Source organism: Typopeltis vanoorti, chromosome 17, assembly GCF_054136105.1.
Source record: "Typopeltis vanoorti isolate ZY-2024b chromosome 17, IOZ_Tvanoo_1.0, whole genome shotgun sequence".
In the NCBI taxonomy this organism is placed as follows: Eukaryota; Metazoa; Arthropoda; class Arachnida; order Uropygi; family Thelyphonidae; genus Typopeltis; species Typopeltis vanoorti.
Window position 1 is genome coordinate 4,802,822 of NC_143565.1, and position 24,410 is coordinate 4,827,231.

Consider the following 24,410-nt stretch of genomic DNA (forward strand, 5'->3'; position numbering starts at 1 on the left):
AACAACATCTGAAGTAGGTGGCCAGTAATTTGAAGTAATCTGAAGTAATTTGAAGTAATCTGAAGTAATTTGTCTTTTCAGCACCTCCGTAGCGCAAATGGAAGAATGACGGTACCTTGCACTCTTTAATTAGAAAAAGCCTAAGTTCGATTCTCGTCGTGACGGGAGGAATCTTTATATGGACTTTTTCAATTGAAGGTGAGTTAGCCGATCTCATACGAGGTAGCAGGGTTTTTTCTCCCAGAAACTCGGGTTTTTCATCCCGCATACAGACAAATCGGCCCTTCAGAACACGTGCAATTTACAGACAAAAAATTCTAGTGGTGATGGTTGTGGGCAGTGGATGGTGTTGGTAGGTTCTGTGTAGTAGTGGAGACAGAATTGTACAGATGTCCTTCTGTGGTGTGTCTTCGGACTCCTTGGAGGTGTCACGAATAATAATAATAATATAAATAAAAAATCAAAAGGATTATCAAAATGGCAATGAAAATTAAAATGGACAATCTGGAAATAAGCTTTGATTAATTTTAAAAGCCTTACATTTTTTTTGGTCTGCCGAATGAGAATGGTTTTGTAATTAATATGATGGAAGACAAATATCTTAAAAGAAAATCCATTTAAAGGATAGGGTAACCAAATAACTTACTTTCATTAAAAATACCAAATTATGCAGCTCCTGTGTAATTTTTAATTTGATTTTACATAGAATAACCCAAAGGTAATATTGAGATTCTTTCGTATGATAAGAGATGTATGAAAGAACAGATGTAAATGAAACTCATTCCACCAAGAAATGCTGGTGGAATGTGAGAGTTAAATAACCAGTAGTCAAAAAAATAAGCTTTTCTGAAGTTAATAATGATTAGATTAACTGATGATGGAATTGTTTATAATGAGAGAGAGCCATGCAAAATTAGTAAAAAATTAAGGATAAAATGATAAAATATTGGCTTGAATTTTATTTATTTACTAATTTTTTTATGCAGCTCTCACTTACTTAGCCCACCCACAGTACATTTGTACCATGGGTGGGCTAATTATTATTATTATTGTATTTTTATCAATTTTATATTTTTTTGCATTTTTATTTATTTTTTAAAATTTTTTTACATAATCCAGAAACCTTGCTTTAGAGGCCAGATAGGGAACTTTTCAGGCCACTTCAGGCTTCCAAATAAGCAGGATGGTGGTCTCACACTGTTATGAAATTCATCTCCCATCTAAATATTACACTTAATTTAAAGCGTTGAAGATATTAATGAGAACAAGAAAATGCTGTGTAGAATAGAGGAAACATGAGGAACCAGGCTTTTTAATAAATGGAGATGGAAATCATGTGACTACTGTAAGAGAGAGTTTGTTTGATGGCAACATTATCTGCTAAACAAAGATGAAATCTGTAGTGAAACAAAGTGGAATGAATATGAAGATGAGAGATATAATAGGAAAATATTATTTATTTGACACCTCCAGGGAGTCCCAAGACTCATCGAGGGAGGGCACCTACTCTACAACTCTCTGTCTCCACCACTCAACCTCATCTACACCAAAACCATCTACTGTTCACCATCACCACTATTATTTTCACAGACAATCACTAACATCCATGCCCATGGCATGATTCGAACCCACAGCCTTTTGGCTGGCAAGCTGATACGTTAACCACTTGGCCAACCAGGCCAGCCTATGTCTGGCAAAGGTTGAAGAAGCACTAAAGAAAATGAAAAAGACCAGGAAATTTTGAAAATATATAGCCATAGGAAAAGAAGAAATAATTAGGATCAAGAATATATAAGAACTATGAAGACTAGATTTTGTAATTTTGAATGGTTTACACTTGGAAACTTCCTGTGACAAGGAAGTATCTCCTTGCTTTCATTATTGTGATGAATAGTATCCTACTTGTTATCCATGTCAAGAGAAGAAAAAGAAATGAAAAATAGCTGCATTTGCAGATGATGTGGTAATTTGAGCACATTCAGAAGAGCTACAGAAAAAAATGACATGGAACAGAGTAACACAACTATTAAAAGCAACAAAGAGAGTGAGAGCATAGTTTTAAAATGTAGAGAATATATATATCAGATAATGACATTTGACTCAATGGACATATTAGTGAAAACTTCAGATATTTAGGAAGTCTACTGTATAGTGATGGAAATTTAGATTAAGATCTTGAGGAGGATTTCACTGAGTGAAAGCATTTTTAACAGTGTAAGCAGCCCACTTTGGAACAGTGATGTTTTTCTGAAGTGGAAGCTTTATTAAGAGATGTTGGAAGTTTTCCCACTTGGTTAGACTATAATAAATTTATAATAAATTTAGTTTAATCCTTTATCCAAGTGTGAGCAAACAAAGTTTGCGCCTGAAAGTATCTTCAGGACTGGGTTAAGGTGGTACACACCAGGGCAACTCGTTGCAAAGGTGGAGCAGGCTACCAACACTCCTATCTCAGTATCTCCTATAATGCAAAACACATCTCCTTGCGGATATGTCTAATGTTATGCATTAAGGGAAGGGCCACTACCCAGACTAGTTTCGACCTTTATTGAGGTCTCTTCAGTGGGAGCCAGGCCCAAGTGGAGATATCAGGCAGAAGCATTAGCAGGTCATCCTGGTGTGTACCACCTTAACCCAGTCCTGAAGATACTTTCAGGCGCAAACTTTGTTTGCTCACACTTGGATAAAGGATTAAACTAAATTTATTATACTCTAACCAAGTGAAAAATAAACTTTCAATATAATAAATTTAGTTTAATCCTTTATCCAAGTGTAAGCAAACAAAGTTTGCACCTGAAGTATCTTCAGGACTGAGGCAACTCGTGGTAAAGGTGGACCAAGCTCTCATCACTCCTTGTCTCAGTATCTCCCATAATGCAAAGCACATTTCCTTGCGGACATATATAATGCTATGCATTAAGGGAAGGGCCACTACCCAGACCAGTTTCAACCTTTATTGAGGTCTCATCAGTGGGAGCCAGACCCAGAAGTGGTGATACTAAGGCAGAAGCAATGGAGGAGTCATATTTACTTATAGGTAGTGGCCCTTCCCTTAGTGCATAGCATTATACATGTCTGTAAGGAAATGTGTGCTTTGCATTATGGAAGATACTGAGACAAGGAGTGGTGAGAGCTTGGTACACCTTTACCACGAGTTGCCTCAGTCCTGAAGATACTTCAGGTGCAAACTTTGTTTGCTTCCACTTGGATAAAGGATTAAACTAAATTTATTATTTTAATTAAGAGAAGTTACTTTTTGCCAATTTTGTCTTATATAACAGACATAGTGACTAAGTAAATTTAAACAATGAAATGAAAGTTTTGTAGTCAGTCATTGTTGGCAAAAAAGAAAAAAAGGAAAGAATAAGAAATATGCATATTCAAAATGTTTGGGATTAGAAAGTGTTGAAGAAGTATTTGTGTACTTCTGTTTAAAGTAGTTTGGATATATAACGAAAATGAATTAAGAAAGAATATGACCATGGAGAATATATGAAATAAAAACCGAGAGGAAAAGGCCAAGAGGAAAACTCAAGAAAAGACTAGATAAGAGACAAACAAGAATCAAGCTGGAATAGTACTCATGATGAAATGGAGAGCTTTGATCTACCTGACCATTTCAAATTTTTTTATTTAAAAATCCTAATTATGAGTGCATTTATTAACACTATTTCTTGTTTTACATTGGTTGAGAATTATTGTTCGCTCGAAATGGATTATAGCCTGTGACATTTAATATATTTGTGGATATTAAATGTTGCATAAATGATTATAATAATTCATAGAGAGGTTCTAGAATCACATTAATGTTTAGCCATTTGGTTTAAATATCTACATGATATTTTTCCCCCTTCTTTTTCTTTTTCATATATTTGGTAATGCTATATTTTTAGAGTCATAATTTATATATATATTTATCTTTTTAAGTACTTAGGTACAAGGGCATCTCCAAAAGTGAAACAAAAAATTATTGAACTTATGTTTGCTTGGAGTATTGAACTAAAACAGGAACCAAAGATTTTTGAAGCATATCAAATGCTGAAAAGGCAAGGAGTTGTTAATATAGATCCTGTTCATGTCATAGAGGTGTGTATTTATGTTAAATAATTCATTACTTGAAACAAATACTTACAGAACATGACATAAAATTTAAAATTTTTTATTTTTTTCATGTTATATAATTCATTTTTGATTCTGTAAATTTTCGGGGCTCTGTGTACAAGGCATGATAAATTAAAAAAGTGTAGTTTTTAATTTATTATGCCTGTTACATAGAGTTTATCTTATATCATAGAAAGTTACAAAATATTTGCTTTGAGAGTGGACATGTTTTATGATTTGAAAATTGTATTTAAAAAGCATATAACATGCTGCAAATATCATAGTAGAAACATGCTGTGCTACTAGATATTTTTAATGACACTTGGGGCATAATAATGTTTATTAGACACACATATTCAAAGAATATTACTGCAAATATTTTGGCAAAAACTAACTAGTCATTCAACAAGGAATTCCTTGGAATTCCTTGTTGAATTCCAAGGAATTCAACAAGGAATGTTAACTCTATTTATAGAGTTAAGCCATGCTGGATGCCACCTATTTGGTGGTTACAATAAAATAAGATAACAATAAAACCCAAATTTAAAATTTAGTGATTTGAAATAAAATTAGTTAATTAGATAATGAAATGACAAAGCATTATATAACTATATAATTAAGTAAAATTAATTAGATAATTAAATGACAGTATTATATTCAATTAAATTTAACCAAAAAAAATTAATTAGGGAACATACTATTCCTTGCCATTTATGAGGATGAGACTCTTCCAAATCTTGGCAATAGAGAGATAGTCATTCCAATTTAAATCGGGATGGTGTAGAAGTGCTTCAGCACTCTCTTTAAATAACCTTCGCCAATGTAAAAGCCAAGTATTGGACCATAGGATATCGTGGTTAGTGTCCATTTAGTGCTGATATGATCATGACAACGTCTATTTGGCCTGAATCCAGCTTGTTCTTCTCCCAGTTTCCCTTTTACAGTTTTTCTCAGCCTCTTTGCAAGTATTCTTGCATAAATTTTACCTGGAATACTTAGTGAGAAATTTTTCCTCTTAATTCTCACATTCAGCTTTATTCCCTTTTTTTATTGCTGAACTAGGGAGCTATATTGTTGAAATGTACTCCTCATATATTGAAATGCACTCTTGTTTGCATTTTGTGAGACACCTGATATTGATCATTGTTCAAAGGGAACAATGATGCCATCTTCAAATACAACTTGCAGAAAAATGTCAAAATGGTGACTACAGACAAGTTAAATTGGTACAAAAACCAAGTGACGCCACTAGCAGCCACCATGGTGACCAGTAGTGAGTCACTTGGGTTTTGTACCAATTTAACTCGTCTGACATTTTTCTGCAAGTTGTCTTCGAAAATGGCATCATTGTTCCCTTTGTGCAAATGATAAATCTGGTCGAGCACGTATGCACAACTGGGGACAAGTATCTTTGAACTTGTTGTTGATCAGCGCTATTAGTTTTGATGTACTTGTAGGCTTGTTGCAAGTCACTTTTACGAAGTGTGGAAAGTTTGTTTTGTCCTTGCTTTTGTTTATGGGTCCAAAACGATGACACCTGACAATGTTTTTTGGGTCAGCGTTGCATTCTTCAGCTAGTTTGATGATGTCTTCTTTTAGTGCTTTTCCATTAATTTCACGGAGTTCATTCGCTGGGAGGGATGCACTTGTGCTGCGCCGCTGATCATCAGTTGATTCGAGTTTGGTTTCTAGTGTGCGTATTTTGGAGGAAAGAGTTTCGTTCATAACACTGATGTGTTGTTAGAGGCTTTCTATTTGTTTGCTTAAGTTCAGGAGCTGTTTTACAGATGGGAGGCACAGCAAACAGAAATAGGGCTGTTTAAGGTTGATATATATATCTTATGCGGCATTTTGTCCATTTTTGCGCAGGATGCGTGTAACCAGTGGCAGAACAACTCGCACATTATACTCTTTTTTTTTGTTGCTGGGGCACTTTGTGGGTTTGTCAACAAATGACAGCGCTACGCTGGCGAGACATGGGGTGCTTGTTCATCATTGGCTTTTGTTGCCGCCATCTTTGCTTGGTACCATAGGCATAGTGGACACTTGCACATGATCGATTTTTAGATCGAAATATAACTGGTTTAATGCACTAAAAGTACTTACAGCTTGTGCTGAGCCTATCTGCTTCTTGGTACCTGCTGTTAAGATTTCCTTTTGATGTTTAATTTGAATGGAAAACTCTTGCAGTAGCGATAAAATGCTGGAACATTAGTTTATAGTAACTTACTCACAGACGCCACCTGACAGTTCTTGATATTGACTTAGATGCAATGAGTACCTGATGATTTAATGGTATCTTCAAGTTTAGTAAAGTTAGGGATTATCTTTGAGTTGCAGCATTATTTTTAAAAAGGAAATCCTCCCTCGTAGCTTACCTTGCTGAACAGAAAGTTTTTTTGAGTTTATTTGGTCATTTCTTCCCCATTAACGATAATGAGATGAATTTTGAATGTGACATAATAATGTTTATTAGACACACACATTCACAGGAATATAATATTTACGGTAATAGAATAATAAAATTATCATATTCTTGTTAATACATGCATCTAATAAATACTATGCTGCTATAACTAGAAATTGGTGTTTTTTAAAAAATGCAGTGACCATCAAGTTATTTTGGTTTCATGATATCAATTCAATATCTAACTTCACAAGGGCAGAGGATACTATGATAGTCCTACATCATTAAGTTTGTTATTCCTGGTTTCCTGGCAACAATTTTATTCCAGTTTAATCTGTGATTTGTAAGGCATTACTAATTAAATTGACACACCTAGATCTTGGTCATCCTTTGGATCTTTTTTCCTGCCATTCTGACATCAAACACCTTTTGCTAGCCCTTTTTTGCCCATTCTGTTTAAGCAGTCATACCAATTTAGGTTAGCTTTTTCATGCATTCTTGAATGCTAATGATTTCAAGTTCTTTTTCAATATCTTAATTTTCTTTTCTGATTCTGTCATTGTTTTCTGTAATTCTGTTAAAAAGAAACTTCTTCTATCCGTGGTTTCAAGTAATTTTATCATCTACTTTATTTCTAACCCAGCTTGCTCTGTTGAGTCTTTAGATCCATCACTTGATCTAGTCTGTGATCAGCTGTTTTATTTGTAACTTAGTTTTCTGGTCCATAAGTTAAAATAAGATTGAGAACTGTCAGATATGTTGCTTATGTAGTGTTTGAAATATATATCTCTTATTCTATTTAAATTTATTAGCTGCCTTTCCACCATATCATCTTAACTTGCTCTATTATCTACTTCTGCTTTGATATTTCTATTGCTTAATTTGTGATCTAAAGATTTTGCCTTAGTAGTAAATTTTCTCCAAGTTTACTGCTGATGATGATACTGCTGCTATTTTATTGTGTACTTTATGTAGGTTTGTCTGTTTTTCTAGATGAAAAAACCAGAGTTTCTGAGAACAACAGCCCTGCCACCTTGTGTCAGACCAGCTAACTCACCTTCAATTGTGTCAAGTCCTGATAAAGTTTCTTCGTGTCTTGGATATGATTCAAAACCAGGTCTTTCGAACCATACAGGTGTCAAAACTTACTGAGCTATAGGGGCTATTTTTGCTGATTTTAATACCAGATTTGCACACAGCAGTTATTTAATTTAGATAAAGACTTCAGAACATAAATCAGATTTAGTTATGAGGATGTCATCTGCACAGATTAAAAAAACTAAGCTTAATATCTCCTTGTTGAATATTAAGTTCACTTTCCATAAGGATGTGGTCTGTCATATTATAAATAATAGTGGAGATAATGCACATCCTTGCTTTAGCTTTTACATCTAACATCAGTCTGGTTGACTGAGTGATTATTATATCTGCTCTCCAACCTATAGGCAGTGGATTCAAATCCTGCTGTGAGCATGGATGTTTGTGATTTTAGAGGAAATGAATTTCATTGTCTACTGTGACACTACTATCCCTCTTATTTGGAGGCCTTGACATGAAAAAGTTCTATGTTTGGTCTCTAGATAAAATAACTATCTTTACATAAAATAACAGTTATTAATTAGCATAAAAAATTATAATGATTCATTCATTAGTGTATAGCAGGCATGTCAAACATGCAGCCCACGGGCCGCATGAGGCTCACCAATAAGTAACATGCGGCCCGCCAAACTTAGTGAACAATATGGTTATTTAACTTTTGACAGCACCTAATTAAATAAACATATTTAAAAAATTAACATTTCCACTTAAGATTATTTTATATGCCAAACTATTCTGCAATTTCTAAAGGAAATAAAGTTCTATTTGTCATTTCAAAAAATCTTATTACACCACTCCATAAATATCGAATTTTACCGAGCAAGTCTATGTATGCGGCTACATCCACTGACCACAGCAATTGGAGGCTAGCCATTAGCAATTTTCAAGTCATAAGAAAGTGTAGTGTTTTCTTTATAATTAATAAAGAATTTATAAAAATAATGTCGAAACCTTCAACCAGTATTTGTAAAAAACGATTAATTGAAGAAGAACATCAAAGAAAAATGGGAGTTACAATATTTTTGTATTCAAGGGAAAAAAAAATTATGCCTGATATGTAGAAATTCTATTGCTGTTTGCAAAGAATGTAATATTAAAAGGCATTATGATACAAATCATAAAGAAAACTATGACCAATATGTTGCAAAACTTCGTGAAGATAAATTGTCAGAATTAAAGTTGACACTTGAAAATCAACAAAGTGTATTTACCAAACCTATTGAAGATAATAGAGCTACGGTAAAAGCCAGTTATTTGTTATCATATTTAATTGGAAGCAAGTCGAAACGATTCACTGAAGGGGAAATTAATCACGAATGTATTATTAAAGCAGTTGAAGTGTTGTATCCTGATCAATTAAAGAAATTTAAAAATATAAGCTTATTTCGAAATACCATTGCTAGCAGAATTGATGATATAGCTGGGAACTTAAGGAATCAACTAAAATCAATAATTCCAACATTTCAGACCTATTCCCTTGCAATTGATGAAAGTACAGATGTACGGGATATCGCTCAGCTGGCTGTTTTTATTCATGGATGTGATATGAACTTAAAAGTAAGTGAAGAACTTCTAGAAATTATTCCTATGCACGATGCAACCACTGGAGTTGATATTTTTTTATGCCCTTATGGAAGTTTTGAATGAATACAATTTACCGTTAAAAAAAGCTAGTTTGTCTTGCAATTGATGGTGCTCCTGCCATGACTGGTGTTGTTAAAGGAGTTGTTACAAATTTAAAAGAAAAATGCATAGAACAAGGTAATAATAATTTTCAACATTTTCATTGCATTATTCATAACGAACACTATGCTCCAAAGTTTTAAATATTGGACACGTCCTAAAAAATGTCAGTAAAATTGTAAATTATATTCGTGCATGTGGGCTTAATCATCGCCAATTTAGTAACTTTCTAGAAGATATAGAAAGTGAAAGTGAATATAGCGATCTACCTTATTATACAGAAATTAGATGGCTTTCCAGTCATAAAGTTTTAAAGCGATTCTTGGAATTGCCAGACGAAATTATAATTTTTTTAGAATCGAAAAATTATGAATGTGAAATATTAAAAAATGATCAAATGATAAAAGACCTGGCTTTTTCAATTGACATTACAAGTCGCCTTAGTCAACTTAATCTTAAGCTACAAGGCAAACATCAAGTAGTTACCATGTTATTTGACAATATTAACATTTTCAAACAGAAATTGTTACTTTGGCAAAAACAAATTCAAAAAGAAAATTTATCCCATTTTGAATGTTGTCAATCATTATTACAAAAATCGCCAAAATTGAAATTTTCAGAATATGCCAATCAAATTAAGTTATTAGAAAATGAATTCGAAAGAAGATTTTTATATTTTAAGAAATATCAAAAACAGTTTCAACTATTTACTTCTCCTCTATCGACTGATGTTGAAACTGTTGATGACAATTTACAGTTGGAATTAATCAAAATTCAGTGGGATTCCATATTGAAACAAAAATATGTGGATGTTGGAATTTATAATTTAAATTCCAAAGTTCTATAATTATTTATCAGTCGATCGATACCCCCAATGTGTTATGTGCAATTAACCGTATTTTATCTATCTTTGGTAGCACATATTTATGTGAACAGCTGTTTTCAACTTTAAAGAATAATAAAACTGCAGAAAGATCAAGATTAACAGATATGTGCAAGCAATATTGAAAATAACTACAGTTCTACAAATTCAACCAAATTTTGAAGATTTCGTTAATGAAAAATGTTCTCAAGTTTCTTCAAAAAATTGATTTGAAAATGTATAATTACAATTTACAAATTATAAATTTGTAAAAATGTATAATTTTATTTAAATATGTAAAGTTTATATTTTATATTTATTTTTGTAACATGGTTGTATTTCGTACATATATATTCTAATGTTAATATTACAAAATCTGTTTCCTCTTTATTTCGAAATTTTTTTCTGTTGCAGCCCACGGCTTGATGTTATCATCAAATTCCTGTCATGTACCCTCAGGGGATGTACAGGATATGATAGTACTAAATGAAAAAAATTACATCATTACTAACTTCCTATCTACAATTTTCCTCCAAATCAGTCTGTTACTTGTCAACACTCCAACATTATCAGATCTTATATTTCTATCGTCTAAGGCACTTTGTACCGTATCAATCCACCTATATTTTGGTCTTCCTATGGGTCGTTTTCCTAACAACCTGGCAGAGAACACTTATTTTGCTAATTTTTCTTCGCCAATTCTGTTTAAGTGACCATACCACCTGAGATTAGCTCTGCTAATGCATTCCTGGATGCTGACAATGTCAAGTTCTTTCCTAATATCCTCGTTTTTAATATGATATTGCCATTGATGCCATCTGTTCACGCCTCTAATCTTTCTCAGGACTCTCATATCTGCGGTCTCTAGTCTTTGGTCAAGTGTTTTACTTCTGACCCAGCTCTCAGATCCATAAGTTAAAACTGGTTTGAACACTATCTTGTATATATACAGCTAATTTAGTGTTCCGACTGATTTCTTTCTTATTCCATATGAATTTATTCAATTGACTTCCCACCATACCAGCTTTGCTGATTCTGTTGTTTATTTCTATATTTAATTTACCATCTTCACTAAAAATCGTGACTAAGTAGCTGAAATGTTTTACTTGTTCCACAGGTTCTCCATTCACAACACAGTTGACATTTTCAATGATTCTGATTATTGTTATTGTCTTTGTGTTTTTATTGCTGACCTTCATACCATATCTATTACAATAGTTATTCAATTTAGTCAGAGAATCTTGCAGACTTGTAGCGGAGTTATTTAGAAGTATAACATCATCCGCATAAAGCAAAGAGCTGACATTAACATCTCTAATTTTGATATCATGTTTAATACCACATTCCTTCATAATGTGATCCATATAGATAATGAATAACAGAGAGGATAATGTACATCCTTGTCTCACACCAGATTTAACATTAAACCATCTTCCTGTACTTCCTTCAATTCTAACTGCTGACTTACAACTCAAATAAAGACTAAGTATTGCTTGATACAATGCCCCATTGACGCCATATAACTGTAGCGTATTGAATAGCTTCTCTCTTGCCACCTTGTCATATGCCTTTTCCAAATCGACAAAACTTAAATACAGATCTTTGTTATATTCCCATGCTTTCTCAACTGTCTTTTGTAAAGTGAAGATATGATCCTGACAGCCTCTATTTGACCTGAATCCAGCTTGTTCTTCACCCAGCTTTTCTTCCACAATTCTTCTCAACCGTTTCTCAAGTATACTTGCATAGATCTTGCCAGGAACACTCAGTAGGGAAATACCTCTGTAATTCTCACATTCAGTTTTATTTCCCTTTTTATATATGAGTACTATGAGAGCTCTACTCCAATCATCGGGAATTCGTCCCTCTGTCCAGGCTTTCTGAACTATGCAGTGCAGCCACTGTAAGACTTTTATACCACCATACTTGAGCATTTCTGGTCGAATATCATCTACTCCTGCTGCCTTTCCACATTTTAAGCCTTTGATGACTTTTTCTACTTCAAGTATGGATATGTATTCCATACTGCATGCCTGGTCAGTATTTTTTACCACTGTGCTGTCATCACTGCTTGTTTCATTTAGTAGTTTTTTAAAGTAATTATTCCATACTTCAAGGATATCTTTTTCTTCCGTTTTCATGTCACCTTTATCATCTCTAACTCCTTTTTACAGCACTCTTTCCTCCATTCCTAAGCTTCTTCAACATCCTCCAGAATATTTTGCCACCTGCTTGATATTTATTTTCTATATTCTTGTCAAAGTCCTCCAATGACTTTTGTTTAGCTAGTTTTACACAGTGTTTAGCATTCTTGCATTTGTCTCTGTATTCTCTAAGAGCACAAGCTGACTTATTTGCCAGGAACTTTTGATATGCTTTCTTCTTTTCCTTCACTTCCTCTTTAACTTCCTGTGTCCACCATGGAGTTCTAATTTTTCTATTCTTGCAGACAACTTCACCACATGCCTCTCTAGCTGAATCAATCATTGCTTTCTTCAAGACTTGCCACTGAATCTCCAAGGTTTGATTCCTGTTCTCAAACTGTTTCATTATTTTTTCAATAATCTTTGTGTATTTTAGTCTACATTTCACATCTGAGAGCTGCTCAACTTTTATTCGCTTTAAAACTTTCTTACATGTTATTCTTTTCCATATGAAATTCAATTTTATCCTGCTCAAGACTAAATAGTGATCACTTCCAATTTCAAATCCTCGGTACACTCTGGTGTCCTGCACCAGGGAGAAAACATCACTATCAACATTAACATAGTCAATGAGACTTTTCTTATTCCTTGCCTCTTCTCTCCATGTGATTGATGTAGGTACTGACAGACATACGATTCATCTTGTAAACATATGACATAAACTTACGGCATCAATAAATACAGTATGGTACTGTAAATGTATTTCACTTCCTTATGATTTTTTTAAAATAACATTTTCTTTTCTCTAGCTTACTTTATTGTAAGAATATAGTATAAGGGTGACTGGAAAGTAGTCAATTTTTTGAATTACATTTTTAATATAAATTTTATTAAAGAACAAATTAACATTATTCGATTCTATAATTGCCATCATTAATTATAACGTTATTCCAATGATCTACTAAGTTTAGAATTCCTTTTTTGAAAAAGGTTTTTTCTCTGTAGGCAAAAAATGATATCAAACTCCTTTGGACATCATTTTGCGAATGGAAGGTTTTATTTCTTATCCTGTGTTCTAAGGACCTGAAGAAGTGATGGTCACTAGGGGCAATATTCAGTGAATATGGAGGATGTGGTAGAAGTTCCCATCCTAACTGCCTAATTTTTTCTTGAGTCATTCTTGCAGAATGTGGTTTCGCGCTATCTTGCTGCAAAATTACCCCTTTTCGATTGACAAGCGCAGGTCATTTGATTAACAATGCTTGATGTAGTCACTCTAATTGTTTACAGTAGATGGCTGCTGTGATAGTCTTATCTTGTTCCATGAGTTTGTAATGAATAATTCCATTAATATCCCACCAAACGCACAACAGAATCTTTTGTAGATGAAGTCCATCTTTAGGTGTTGGAATTGGAGTTTGATTTGGAGAAAGCCACTGTTTTTTTGCGTTTATTATTCTTATACAGCACCCATTTTTCGTCACCAGTTACGACTCGTTCCAAAAAGGGGTCATTTTGTTGTCTGGTCAACAATGAATTGCAAATCGCCCGTCTCTGTGCTTTATTGTTTTCTGACAGTTCATGCGGTACCCATACATCCTGTTTAAGAACCTTGCCACTCTTATGTAAGTGCTCTTGGACAGTTGACCATGATGAATTTAGTTTCTCTGCTAATTCTTGTATGATTTGTTTTGGATCTGATTCAACGAGAGTCTTAAGAGCATCGTCATCTAGAGTAAGAGGTCTTCCAGATCGAGGACGATCAGAGAGATCAAAATTTTTGTCTACAAATCTCCTAAACCATCGCTGTCATTTGTTAACCTTCAGTACTCTCCATAAGTTGAGCAAACGATTTTGGTAGCCTCATTAGCATTCTTTCCTTGGTGAAACAAAAACACCATACAATTTCGTAAATGGTGTTCTTCAACTTTAAAGTCCGCCATATTAAAAAAAATAATCTAAAATTAAAAAAAAACAGTTTTTTTAAATAGAAAAGTAATGCTAATATTTAAATAAAAATCAAATTTAATAATGTATGTTATTTAAGAAAAAACAATCAGCTAAAAATGACCTATATATAATATCTACATATCATGCAAAATATGTGTTAATCGACTGTTTATGTTATCAGTAAGGTTTCCGGTCAATAGTAGTTAGCTTTCCAAACACTAAACTACTAATAGTTTAGTGTTTGGAAAGTCAAAAGTTATATGCTGATTTTTGAACAATGCCTGGGGGTCGCATGCCCCTAATTCCCACATTGTTCAAGGGTCAACTGCGAGTATATATGTGTGTGTGTGTGTGTGTGTGTGTATATATACACACACACATAAAAAAAAAAGTCGGGTATACTGTTAATGTAGTGTTTTGAATATATCTCTTATTCTATTTAAATTTATATATACATATATTTACCTTGACTACCTTGATGGACCGGTGGTTTCAGTCCAGATTTCTCCATGACTGCAGGTCGTAAAGAGTCCAGCTATTCCTGTCTTGGAGCTTTCTTCTCCTTTCTTCCAACTTTCTTAATCATTGGGGTCTTCCTACCTTAAGGCTGGTCTTCCAGGTTTCCTTTTGGTATCTCCCGGATACCAGTTTGTAACTCTGACTGTCCATCTGTTGTCTCTCATTCTGGCGAGATGTCCTGCCCATCTTCTTTTGCTGTTGTAGATTGTTTTTATTATATCTGTGAGTCCAGACGTCTTCCTGATTTCTGTGTGTCTTACGTGGTCTATTTTGTTTATATTGCATATTCTTCTTTCTGTTGCATGTTGAATTGTTATTAAGCTTTGTTCTTCTTTTAAAGTTGTGTTCCATGTTTCACTGCCCTAAGTTAATGCTGATAAGATGTGACTATTGAAAAGATGGGCTCTTATGTCTATATCTATGTTTTGGTTGGTAATTGTTGATTTTATTTTGTTGAAGGCTATCCAAGCAGCCCTTTTTCTCCTTGCTATTTCATTTGATATATCATTATTCATTTTTATGGATTGGCCGAGGTAGATGTGTTCTTCAACTTTTTCGATGGTGTGAGATTCTAAAGTGATTGTATGATCTTTTCAGTATTTGTTTTTCATCCATCTTGTTTTATCAGGGTGTATTTCCAATCCAATTTTTTGGCAGTTTTGGCTTATGTTATTCAGCATTGATTCTAAGAGTTTGGGTGAGTGAGATATTAATACCACATCATCGGTGAATAATAGGATATTTAATATTTCACCATCAATGTTTATTCCATCTTTCATGTCAATTTTTCGAATGATGCTGTCTAGAGTAGATGTGAAGAGATTAGGTGATAAGACATCACCCTGATGTTACTCCTCTACTTAAGTTAATTTTAATCGGGTGATTGAAAAGGGTGATATTTGTTGTGCTTTCTTTGTAGATATCTTTTATATCTTTGTAGATATATTTGTAGATATATTTCACCATCAATGTTTATTCCATCTTTCATGTCAATTTTTCGAATGATGCTGTCCAGAGTAGATGTGAAGAGATTAGGTGATAAGACATCACCCTGACGTACTCCTCTACTTAAGTTAATTTTAATCGGGTGATTGAAAAGGGTGATATTTGTTGTGCTTTCTTTGTAGATATCTTTTATGAGTTGGATGTATGCTTTTTCTACGCCTTGTTCTATTAAAGCTTGGAATACTGCGTTATGCTCAACAGTGTCAAATGCCTTTTTAAAATCTATAAAAAGAAGACAAAGTGGGATCTGGTATTCTCTGTATCTTTCTGTTAGCTGAGTAATAGTTTGAATGTGATCTATTGTTGAAAAGCCTTTTTTGAAACCAGGCTGTTCTTTGCAGCTATTTTCATTGATGGAGGTTTGTATTTGGTTTAGGATGATTCTGGTGAATATTTTATATGTGTGTGCTAATAGACAGATAGGTCTGTAGTTACTGATGTCTTCTTTATTACCTTTTTTATGCAGAATTATGGTCTTTGATGTTTTCCATTCAGTAGGTACTTTCCTTAATTGCATATATCGGGTAAAACTTTCTGCTAGAGCTTTAAAGAGTATTTGTCCATCCATTTTTAATTCATCAGATTTTATACCGTCAATTCCTGGTGATCGGTCATTTTTCATATGGTGGATAGCCATTTTTATTTCTTCAGGTAGGACAGATGGTATTTCCAGATTTTCCAAATTTTCGTCTGGTATTGGGGCTGTGATTACTTGTTTTGATGAGTAAAGGTTCTCATAAAACGATTTTACTATTTTTTCCATTTCACCTCTATTTGTGTGTCTGTTGATTGTCTATGAAGGCTGACAGTAGTGGTTGCTTTAGATTTATTTCTTTTTCTACTTTTTTTAGGCTACTGCGGAGCTTAGCTGCTTCTGCCAATTTTGTGGGTCTATATATGTTATAGTCGTCTTTGATATTCTGCCTCAGTTGTTTACAAATAATTTTATAGTCTAGACGATCTTTACCTGTATCTTTCAGTATTCTTCTTTTCTTCAATAGTTCTATTATTCTTGCTGATAGGCGTTTCCTGGTCTTAGGAGGAAGTTCATACGAGATTCTTTCTTTGTAGTTCATTAATTTATTGTTAAAGTTTGTTAAATCTTCGTCGATGTCATTTTTTAATTTCCAGTCGGTTTCTTCCACCTTTTTTCTAAATTCTTCTGGGTTTATCTGTTTTGAGCGTTTTTATGGTTGGACTGTGCTCGTATGCATTCTTAATTTTTTTTTAATGTATTTTGAGAGTATCTCTTATTGGATTGTGGTCTGAACAAATGTCGCAGTAAGTTTTCCTAATGACTTCGACATTTTTTATTATTCTCTTTTTATTATTCTTCGTCTTATTTTATTATTCTTTTTATTATTCTTCGTCGATGTCATTTTTTAATTTCCAGTCGGTTTCTTCCACCTTTTTTCTAAATTCTTCTGGGTTTATCTGTTTTGAGCGTTTTTTATGGTTGGACTGTGCTCGTATGCATTCTTCATTTTTTTAATGTATTTTGAGAGTATCTCTTATTGGATTGTGGTCTGAACAAATGTCACAGTAAGTTTTCCCAATGACTTCGACATTTTTTATTATTCTCTTGCAATCTGTTAGGATGAAATCAATTTCATTTCTTGTCTCTACATTTGGAGATTGCCAAGTCCATCTTTTTCCAGTTCTCTTTTTAAAGAAACTATTCATAATGTACAGCCTTTCTGCTTCTACAAATTCTGCCAGGAGTTCGCCTCGTTCATTTCTTTCCCCTTTCCCCCACGGTCCAATGTATTTTTCTTCAATAAATTCTGTTCCAATCTTTGCGTTGAAATCTCCACACACTATTGTGCATGTTGTTTTTTTCAGTAATGTTTCTCGTAGGTGTTCATAGAAATTTCCTATTTCTTCTTTGTCAGCCTTTGAGGTGGGTTTGTAGGCTACTATTATTTTTATTGTTATGGATTCTCCAATTTTTAATATTAGTGTTCCTAGTTGTTCAGAATGGATTGTACAAGAAATAATATTTTTAGTTAGCTTTTCATTTATGATGAAGCCAACTCCTCCAGCCCTTGTAGTGTTATCTGAGGCTCCCAGGAAAATTTGGTTGCCATTGTTCCATTTTGCTGTTAATTCAGAGCTTCTTTGGGTTTCACAGATAGCGAGGACATCAAACTTTACATTTTTGCAGTTCTTGAAGCAGGAAATCAATATGGGAGTCAGAAGACAGAGTTCGAGTGTTGAAGGAACCAATAAATAGGGTCGAATTTCCAGATGGTGGTCTACCTTGCTCTGCGAGATTCTTAGCTCCCCCTGCTCTTGCAGATTTCTCTCCACCACCTTGGTGGAATTGCAAAGAGCCACACAGGACTGGGGGCCTATTTCTTCTTCTATTTGCTGGCATCTTTACATTGGTCAACAGTACTTCTCCTGACCATGGTTCTGAAGTGCGCCTTTGGTCCACGGCTCCTTATTCATTATTCGGAGCTGCCCACTTGGGCTTCCCTCATCTGCCACCCGAGGGACGCGCTTGGTAGGGGTGAGGTCTCCTCCAAGATATACATATATACACACAAAAAATTTAGAATTAATTAAAAAATATTAAAAAAAAAGACCTTAGCCTACCTATGGTATGGATGTACTTCTAGGTTTATAAAAATAAAAACCTTTTCTGGGTGGGAGCCACATAAAGAAAATAATAATAATAGTCTTGTACATACGATTTTCAGCTCATGTATTAGCTGATTGTTCTGTATATAAAGTTTAATTTACACCATACAGATTGTGATTCTTTTCTCCTTGATACTTTACATATGCTTTTTTTTTCTTTTTTTTTTTTTTTTGTGACAATGGGGATCTTTATTTGAATCCCCCATGTCATATTTGTGAACTACTTTAAAAACCTTGTTCTTTATCTGTTTTCCCTTTAGTCTTTCTTAACCTTTTCTCAAACATGCCTGCATGCATCATTGCAGAATATTCAGTAAGGAAATAGATCTACAATTCTCATATTCACTTATTTCCCTTTTTATCAAATTGATATGATGAGAGGTCTAGTCCATTCATCTGATATTGTGACTAAGCCTTCTGTATTAGAGAATATAGCTATTGCAAAAACTTTTAATATTGCTATATTTGATGTCACATGACAGGTTAGAGTACTCAGAGATTTGCCAGTCCATTTAAGCAGTGAATTGGCAAATCTCTGAGTGATACCAACAAGATATGTATGATGGGGAAGTATCTCAGAAAACGAAACCAATGATGTCTCAGAAAAAGTAATTGTGTGCTACAGTGTTCTATTCTTGTGCCTCTGTGTTTAACATATTTCTATGGATATTTGATGTGGATTGATTGGTGATTTTCAGTTGTTTGCTGCTGTTACTTCTCTCCAGAAAGATTTGAATAGACAGTTTCAAGTTAAGACTTGAACAAAGGAGCAGAGTTGCAGTTTTAATAATATTGGTGGAACTGTGCTTGAGGATGAAACTGCAGATCTGGAGTGATGGATAACAGTGATCTGAAGTTTGGGGGGGGGGGGGACATTGCACACATTGCATTACTGTTATGATGAGGAGTACATTGAAAAGTAGAGATAAGGTGAGGTGGTGGTGCCACTGTATGAAGCATAGGTCAGACCACAAATGAAATATTTTGCTCAGATTTGGTCTTCTAGTTTTTTGTGATGTAGAAACATTGGAGAAGGCTCAGAAGTATCAGTACTCTGGAATGTTGATTATGGGAAGAGATTGAGTGGTGAATAGGTGGAAAAGTGATATGATAGACACATTTAAATTAGTGAGAGGATTTTACTGGATTAATACAGAAGGAATTACAAATAAATTTTAAAAAAATAGAGTGGAAGATGGAAGTTGTGTAAAGATGTAGTTTAGAGGGGGTGTGAGGAGTAGATTTTTTGCATGGAGAATGAATGGCAGATGAGTGGAATGCATTACCAGAATGTGTTGTGAATGCTAGGAGTGTAAATCTATTTAAAGTCCAGTATATTGGCAGATTACGCATTCAATGAGGCACAATAAGTCAGTTGACCCTATAAAGGTTACTCTAATAATAATAATATTTCACTTCAGACTCTTTGCATCTGTTGCTTAGTTATAAATCTCATAAATTTCCAGTTATTTCTACCTTTAGATATGTCCACTGTCTTGTGTCAAGCCTTTGTAGATTATTCCTCCACCCTTCCCAGTGGGACCTGTACATAGTGGAGGAGACCTCCTAGTGATGGCACTGGCCCTTTTCATTCTTCCTATTTTTCTTAGTTTTTCTTCCTGTATTCTTTGCTCTACTTCTCCTGTCTTTTTTATTATCCTGTTTTTCAGACCACTGTCACTGGGATCTGACACCCTGCCACTGTGCTGTGTGGTACTATCCACAGACATCTGGAAAGAGGGATCCTGGTAGCCTTGCACTACTTTGGCCTCTGCTTCAGCAGGACAGGCAGTCCTGTATGGCCCAGTCCAGAACAACCAAGAAAGCTTGAGCCATGGAGGAGAAGGAGGAGAAGACTTACTGCAACACCATTGACCTTTACAGGCAAGCTCACTAGCTGATTGTATCCTGGATAGCTCTGGTGTTCCACTCCCAGACACAGTCATTGCTTGCTGGTCAGTAGGTGGACAACGATGTGTAGCTTTGTGGTGGGTGGGGAGCTCTGGTGCCAAACAAAATCTCTTAAGCATGAATCTTTCATCCTCAAATATTTCAGGATTCCTAACAAGGTCCTAACTAAGTACTGATACCATAGATAACATCACTTGATAACAGAAGTAAGAGCTACCCAGCATCAACATTCCACTATTTCTGATATCCGTGTAACAGGTGAAAAGTCAATAGGATTATGTTGCCTTCTTTATTCGAAAGGGTTTAGAAGGATTGGCAGATCTCCCAGAACAGTCAAGAAACTGTGTTCTGGTGATATCCTTGTGGAAACATTTAGTCAGCAACACTTGGAAAAATTACTAAAGGCTACATCAATGGGTGGAATACCAATTACAGTGACACTGCAGTAAGCACTTTTAGAGGAGTGATACCAGAATGGGAACTGCTTGATGTTCTAGATGAGGAGATATATTCAGAGTTTGAAAATCAGAGAGTGACAGGAATGAAGTATATCCAGAAATGATCATCCTTACTTTTGATACACCTAAGTCTCCAACATCTGTAAAAGAAGGGTTTCACAACTGTCCTGTTAGGCTCTACATCCCTAATCCACTGACATGGCTTAAAATGTCACAAATGTGGACTTGCCCAAACTGCTCTTATGGCACTACCACTTGTGTCCAATGTGGTAGTGAAGAGCATGATAACAAATCTTACTCCACAAAGAAAGCTAAATGTATCAACTGTCAGAAAGATTAGCTTACTCTCATGCTTGTCAGAAGGCAAAGGATGGGGAAGGGGGGGAAATGCAGAAGATTAAAACAGGACAAAATATATCCTATCGGGACAGATGTGATAGTCAGTCACTATCACAATTGTCCTGAAATCCTCTTATGCTGAGAAGGTGGCAAATAAGAAAATATTAACAGCATTTCAGACTGCTATGTTTATTCTACCATTTGATAATCTTACCATTCGTGAACTTTATGATCACGATTGCTTCTCTCCTTAAAGTGCATCAGTTGAATGACCTATGGTCTCACTACTCCTGAAACAACTCCAAAAGTGGTCCCATTCAATGAAAACTCACTTGTCAAAAAAATTATGACAAGGATATCACTTAACCATTACCAAGCACCACCATCCCCCACAGAAAAAAGATACTTCAGTATTCTGAAGGAAAATTAAGTTTACCACATTAAGATACCACTGAGGGGTGCTTAAGGGTCAAAGCTGTATAACTGAGAGGAGACTTCCATATAGCCTTTAAAGGAATGCATAGAACCGACCAGGGCTTCTGACCAATGTCCAATGCTCACCTTCTCGTGCTGCACCCTGTTGGGTATCTACCTGGATACTGAACGAATGAGGATGGGCTGGCAATTTGGGATTTAGCCGACCAAATTGTATTCTTATTGGCTTAAACCAATATAGAAAATGATGGTACAACATGACAAAATTTCATGCCGGCTGGGGCGTCGCCCGGTTAAACAAGGCCCCAGTTGTTTTCGCCAGGGAATTAGGGCAAATAGCGAAAAGTCAGCTACTGGAACAAATCTGAAAGCACACCCCAACTCAACATCAACAGAGTTAAAGATCGGTATATGAAAATGAAACAAGCAGTGATTGCACAGTGGTAAAAAACACTCAACAAGCATACAGTCAGGAATACATATCTATACTTGAAGTAGAAAAAGCCATGGCTTGAAATGTGGAAAGGCAGCAGGATTAAATGATATTCGACCAGAAATGTTGAAATTTGGTGGTATAAAAGTTACAGTGGCTGCACTGCATTGTTCAGAAAGCCTCGATATAGGGACAAATTCCCGATGATTGGAGTAGTGCTCTCATTGTACCCATATATAAAAAAGGAAATAAATCGGTGTGTGAGAATTACAGAGGTATTTCCCTACTGAGTGTTCCTGGCAAAATCTGTGCAAATATACTTGAGAAACGGTTGAGAAGAGTTGTGGAAGAAAAGCTTGGTGAAGAACAAGCTGGATTCAGGTCAAATAGAGGCTGTCAGGATCAGATCTTCACTTTATGACAGATAGTTGAGAAAGCATGGGAATATAACAAAGATCTGTATTTAAGGTTTGTCGATCTGGAAAAGGCATATGACAAGGTGGCAAGAGAGAAGCTATTCAATGGGCTACAGTTATATGGTGTCAGTGGGGCATTATATCAAGCAATACTTAGTCAGTATTTGAGTTGTAAGTCGGCAGTTAGAATTGAAGGAAGTACACGAAGATGGTTTAATGTTAAATCTGGTGTGAGACAAGGATGTACATTATCCCCTCTGTTATTCATTATCTATATGGATCACATTATGAAGAAAAGTGGTATTAAACACGATATCAGAATTGGAGATGTTAATGTCAGCTCTTTGCTTTATGCAGATGATGTTATACTTCTAAATAAATCGCTACAAGTTTGCAAGATTCCCTGACTAAATTGAATAACTGTTGTAATAGATATGGTATAATGGTCAACAATAAATTGACAAAGACAATGAAAATAATCAGAATCATTGAAAATGTCAACTGTGTTGTGAATGGAGAACCGGTGGAACAAGTAAAACATTTCAGCTACTTAGGCACGATTTTTACTGAAGATGGTAAATTAAATATGGAAATAGACAACAGAATCAGCAAAGCTAGTATGGTGGGATGTTAGTCGGAACATTAAATTAGTTGTATACAAGTCAGTGTTCAAACCAGTATTAACTTATGGATCTGAGAGCTGGGTCAGAAGTAAAACACTTGACCAAAGTCTAGAGACCGCAGATATGAGCGTCCTGAGAAAGATTAGAGGCGTGAACAGATGGCATCAATGGCAATATCATATTAAAAACGAGAATATTAGGAAAGAACTTCACATTGTCGGCATCCAGGAATACGTTAGCAGAGCTAATCTCAGGTGGTATTGCTACTTAAACAGAATGGGCAAGGAAAGATTAGCAAAACAAGTGTTTTCTTCCAGGTTGGCAGGATAACGACCCAGAGGAAGACTAAGATATAGGTGGATTGATACGGTACAATGTGCCTTAGACGATAGGAATATAAGATCTGATAATGATAATATTGGAATCTTGACAAGTAACAGACTGATTTGGAGGAAAATTGTAGATAGGAAGTTAGTAATGATGTAACTTTTTCATGTAGTACTATCATATCCTGTATACCCCTTGAGGGTACATGTCAGGAATTTGATGATGATGAGATACCACTGAAGGTAAATTAAGTTTAACAAACGATCTTGACACATCAGATGATATACCGAACATTTTTCCAGAGTTTGAGATGAACACTGGCCATCTATACTTCCCAAAATTATTAATCATCCGCTGATATCTTTCTGTTTCTGATTGCAGAAAACATATTTAAAACCCAAGTACCCCACCTTAAAGAATTTCAGTTCATAATGACAGAACTACAGGTGGTCCTGCTCATGGTGGTGTAGCTATTCTTGCAGACAGTCATACTCCTTTCCATCGTGTCCAGCTTAAAACTGCTTTGGAAGCAATAGTCATTTGCCTATCCATGGAATTGCTTATTACAGTTTGTTCCATGTATTTACCCAAAATGTTTGAATTAAATAAGATCAAACTTGATAATCTTATATTGCAACTGCCTCAGCCCTTATTTCTCATAGGTGACTTTAATGGTCACATCAGTTTGTGGGATGATATAAACACAAATGGACAAGGACGTATCATTGAGCAAATGCTCAGCATCATAGACTCTCCTTAATAATAGTCAGTACCTTCTGTCATATGCCTACTTGCATCTATTCTGCAATAGATATTATAATCTGCTTCCCTACCATTTTCTCACTGCTTGTGGGATGTTGAAAAGAACATCCATGGAAGCAGTCATTGTCCTGTTATTTGTACTATATCTTCACAGGAACCATGTTCTCGTGCATGGATGCCCATTTGAGAAATGGACCAGACTCTCTGGAATACTTTTTCTCATCTTGCAAAATTTAATGCTGAAGCAGTTAGCATCACCTATCAATTGAAGTAAATAACGGATAATTTTCTAGG

General features: G+C 34.9%; 1 protein-coding gene across 3 annotated transcripts in view; it reads left to right on the forward strand.

Moving 5' to 3' along the window:
- Nucleotides 1–24,410, forward strand: part of LOC150097108 (ADP-ribosylation factor-binding protein GGA1-like) — a 372,294-nt gene that overhangs the window by 67,338 nt on the left and 280,546 nt on the right. For all 3 annotated transcript variants that reach the window (XM_090407056.1, XM_090407058.1, XM_090407057.1), the window contains exon 4: nucleotides 3,928–4,086. In XM_090407056.1, the coding sequence (XP_090263182.1) occupies nucleotides 3,928–4,086 (159 nt within the window). The remainder of the gene's footprint in view (nucleotides 1–3,927; nucleotides 4,087–24,410) is intronic.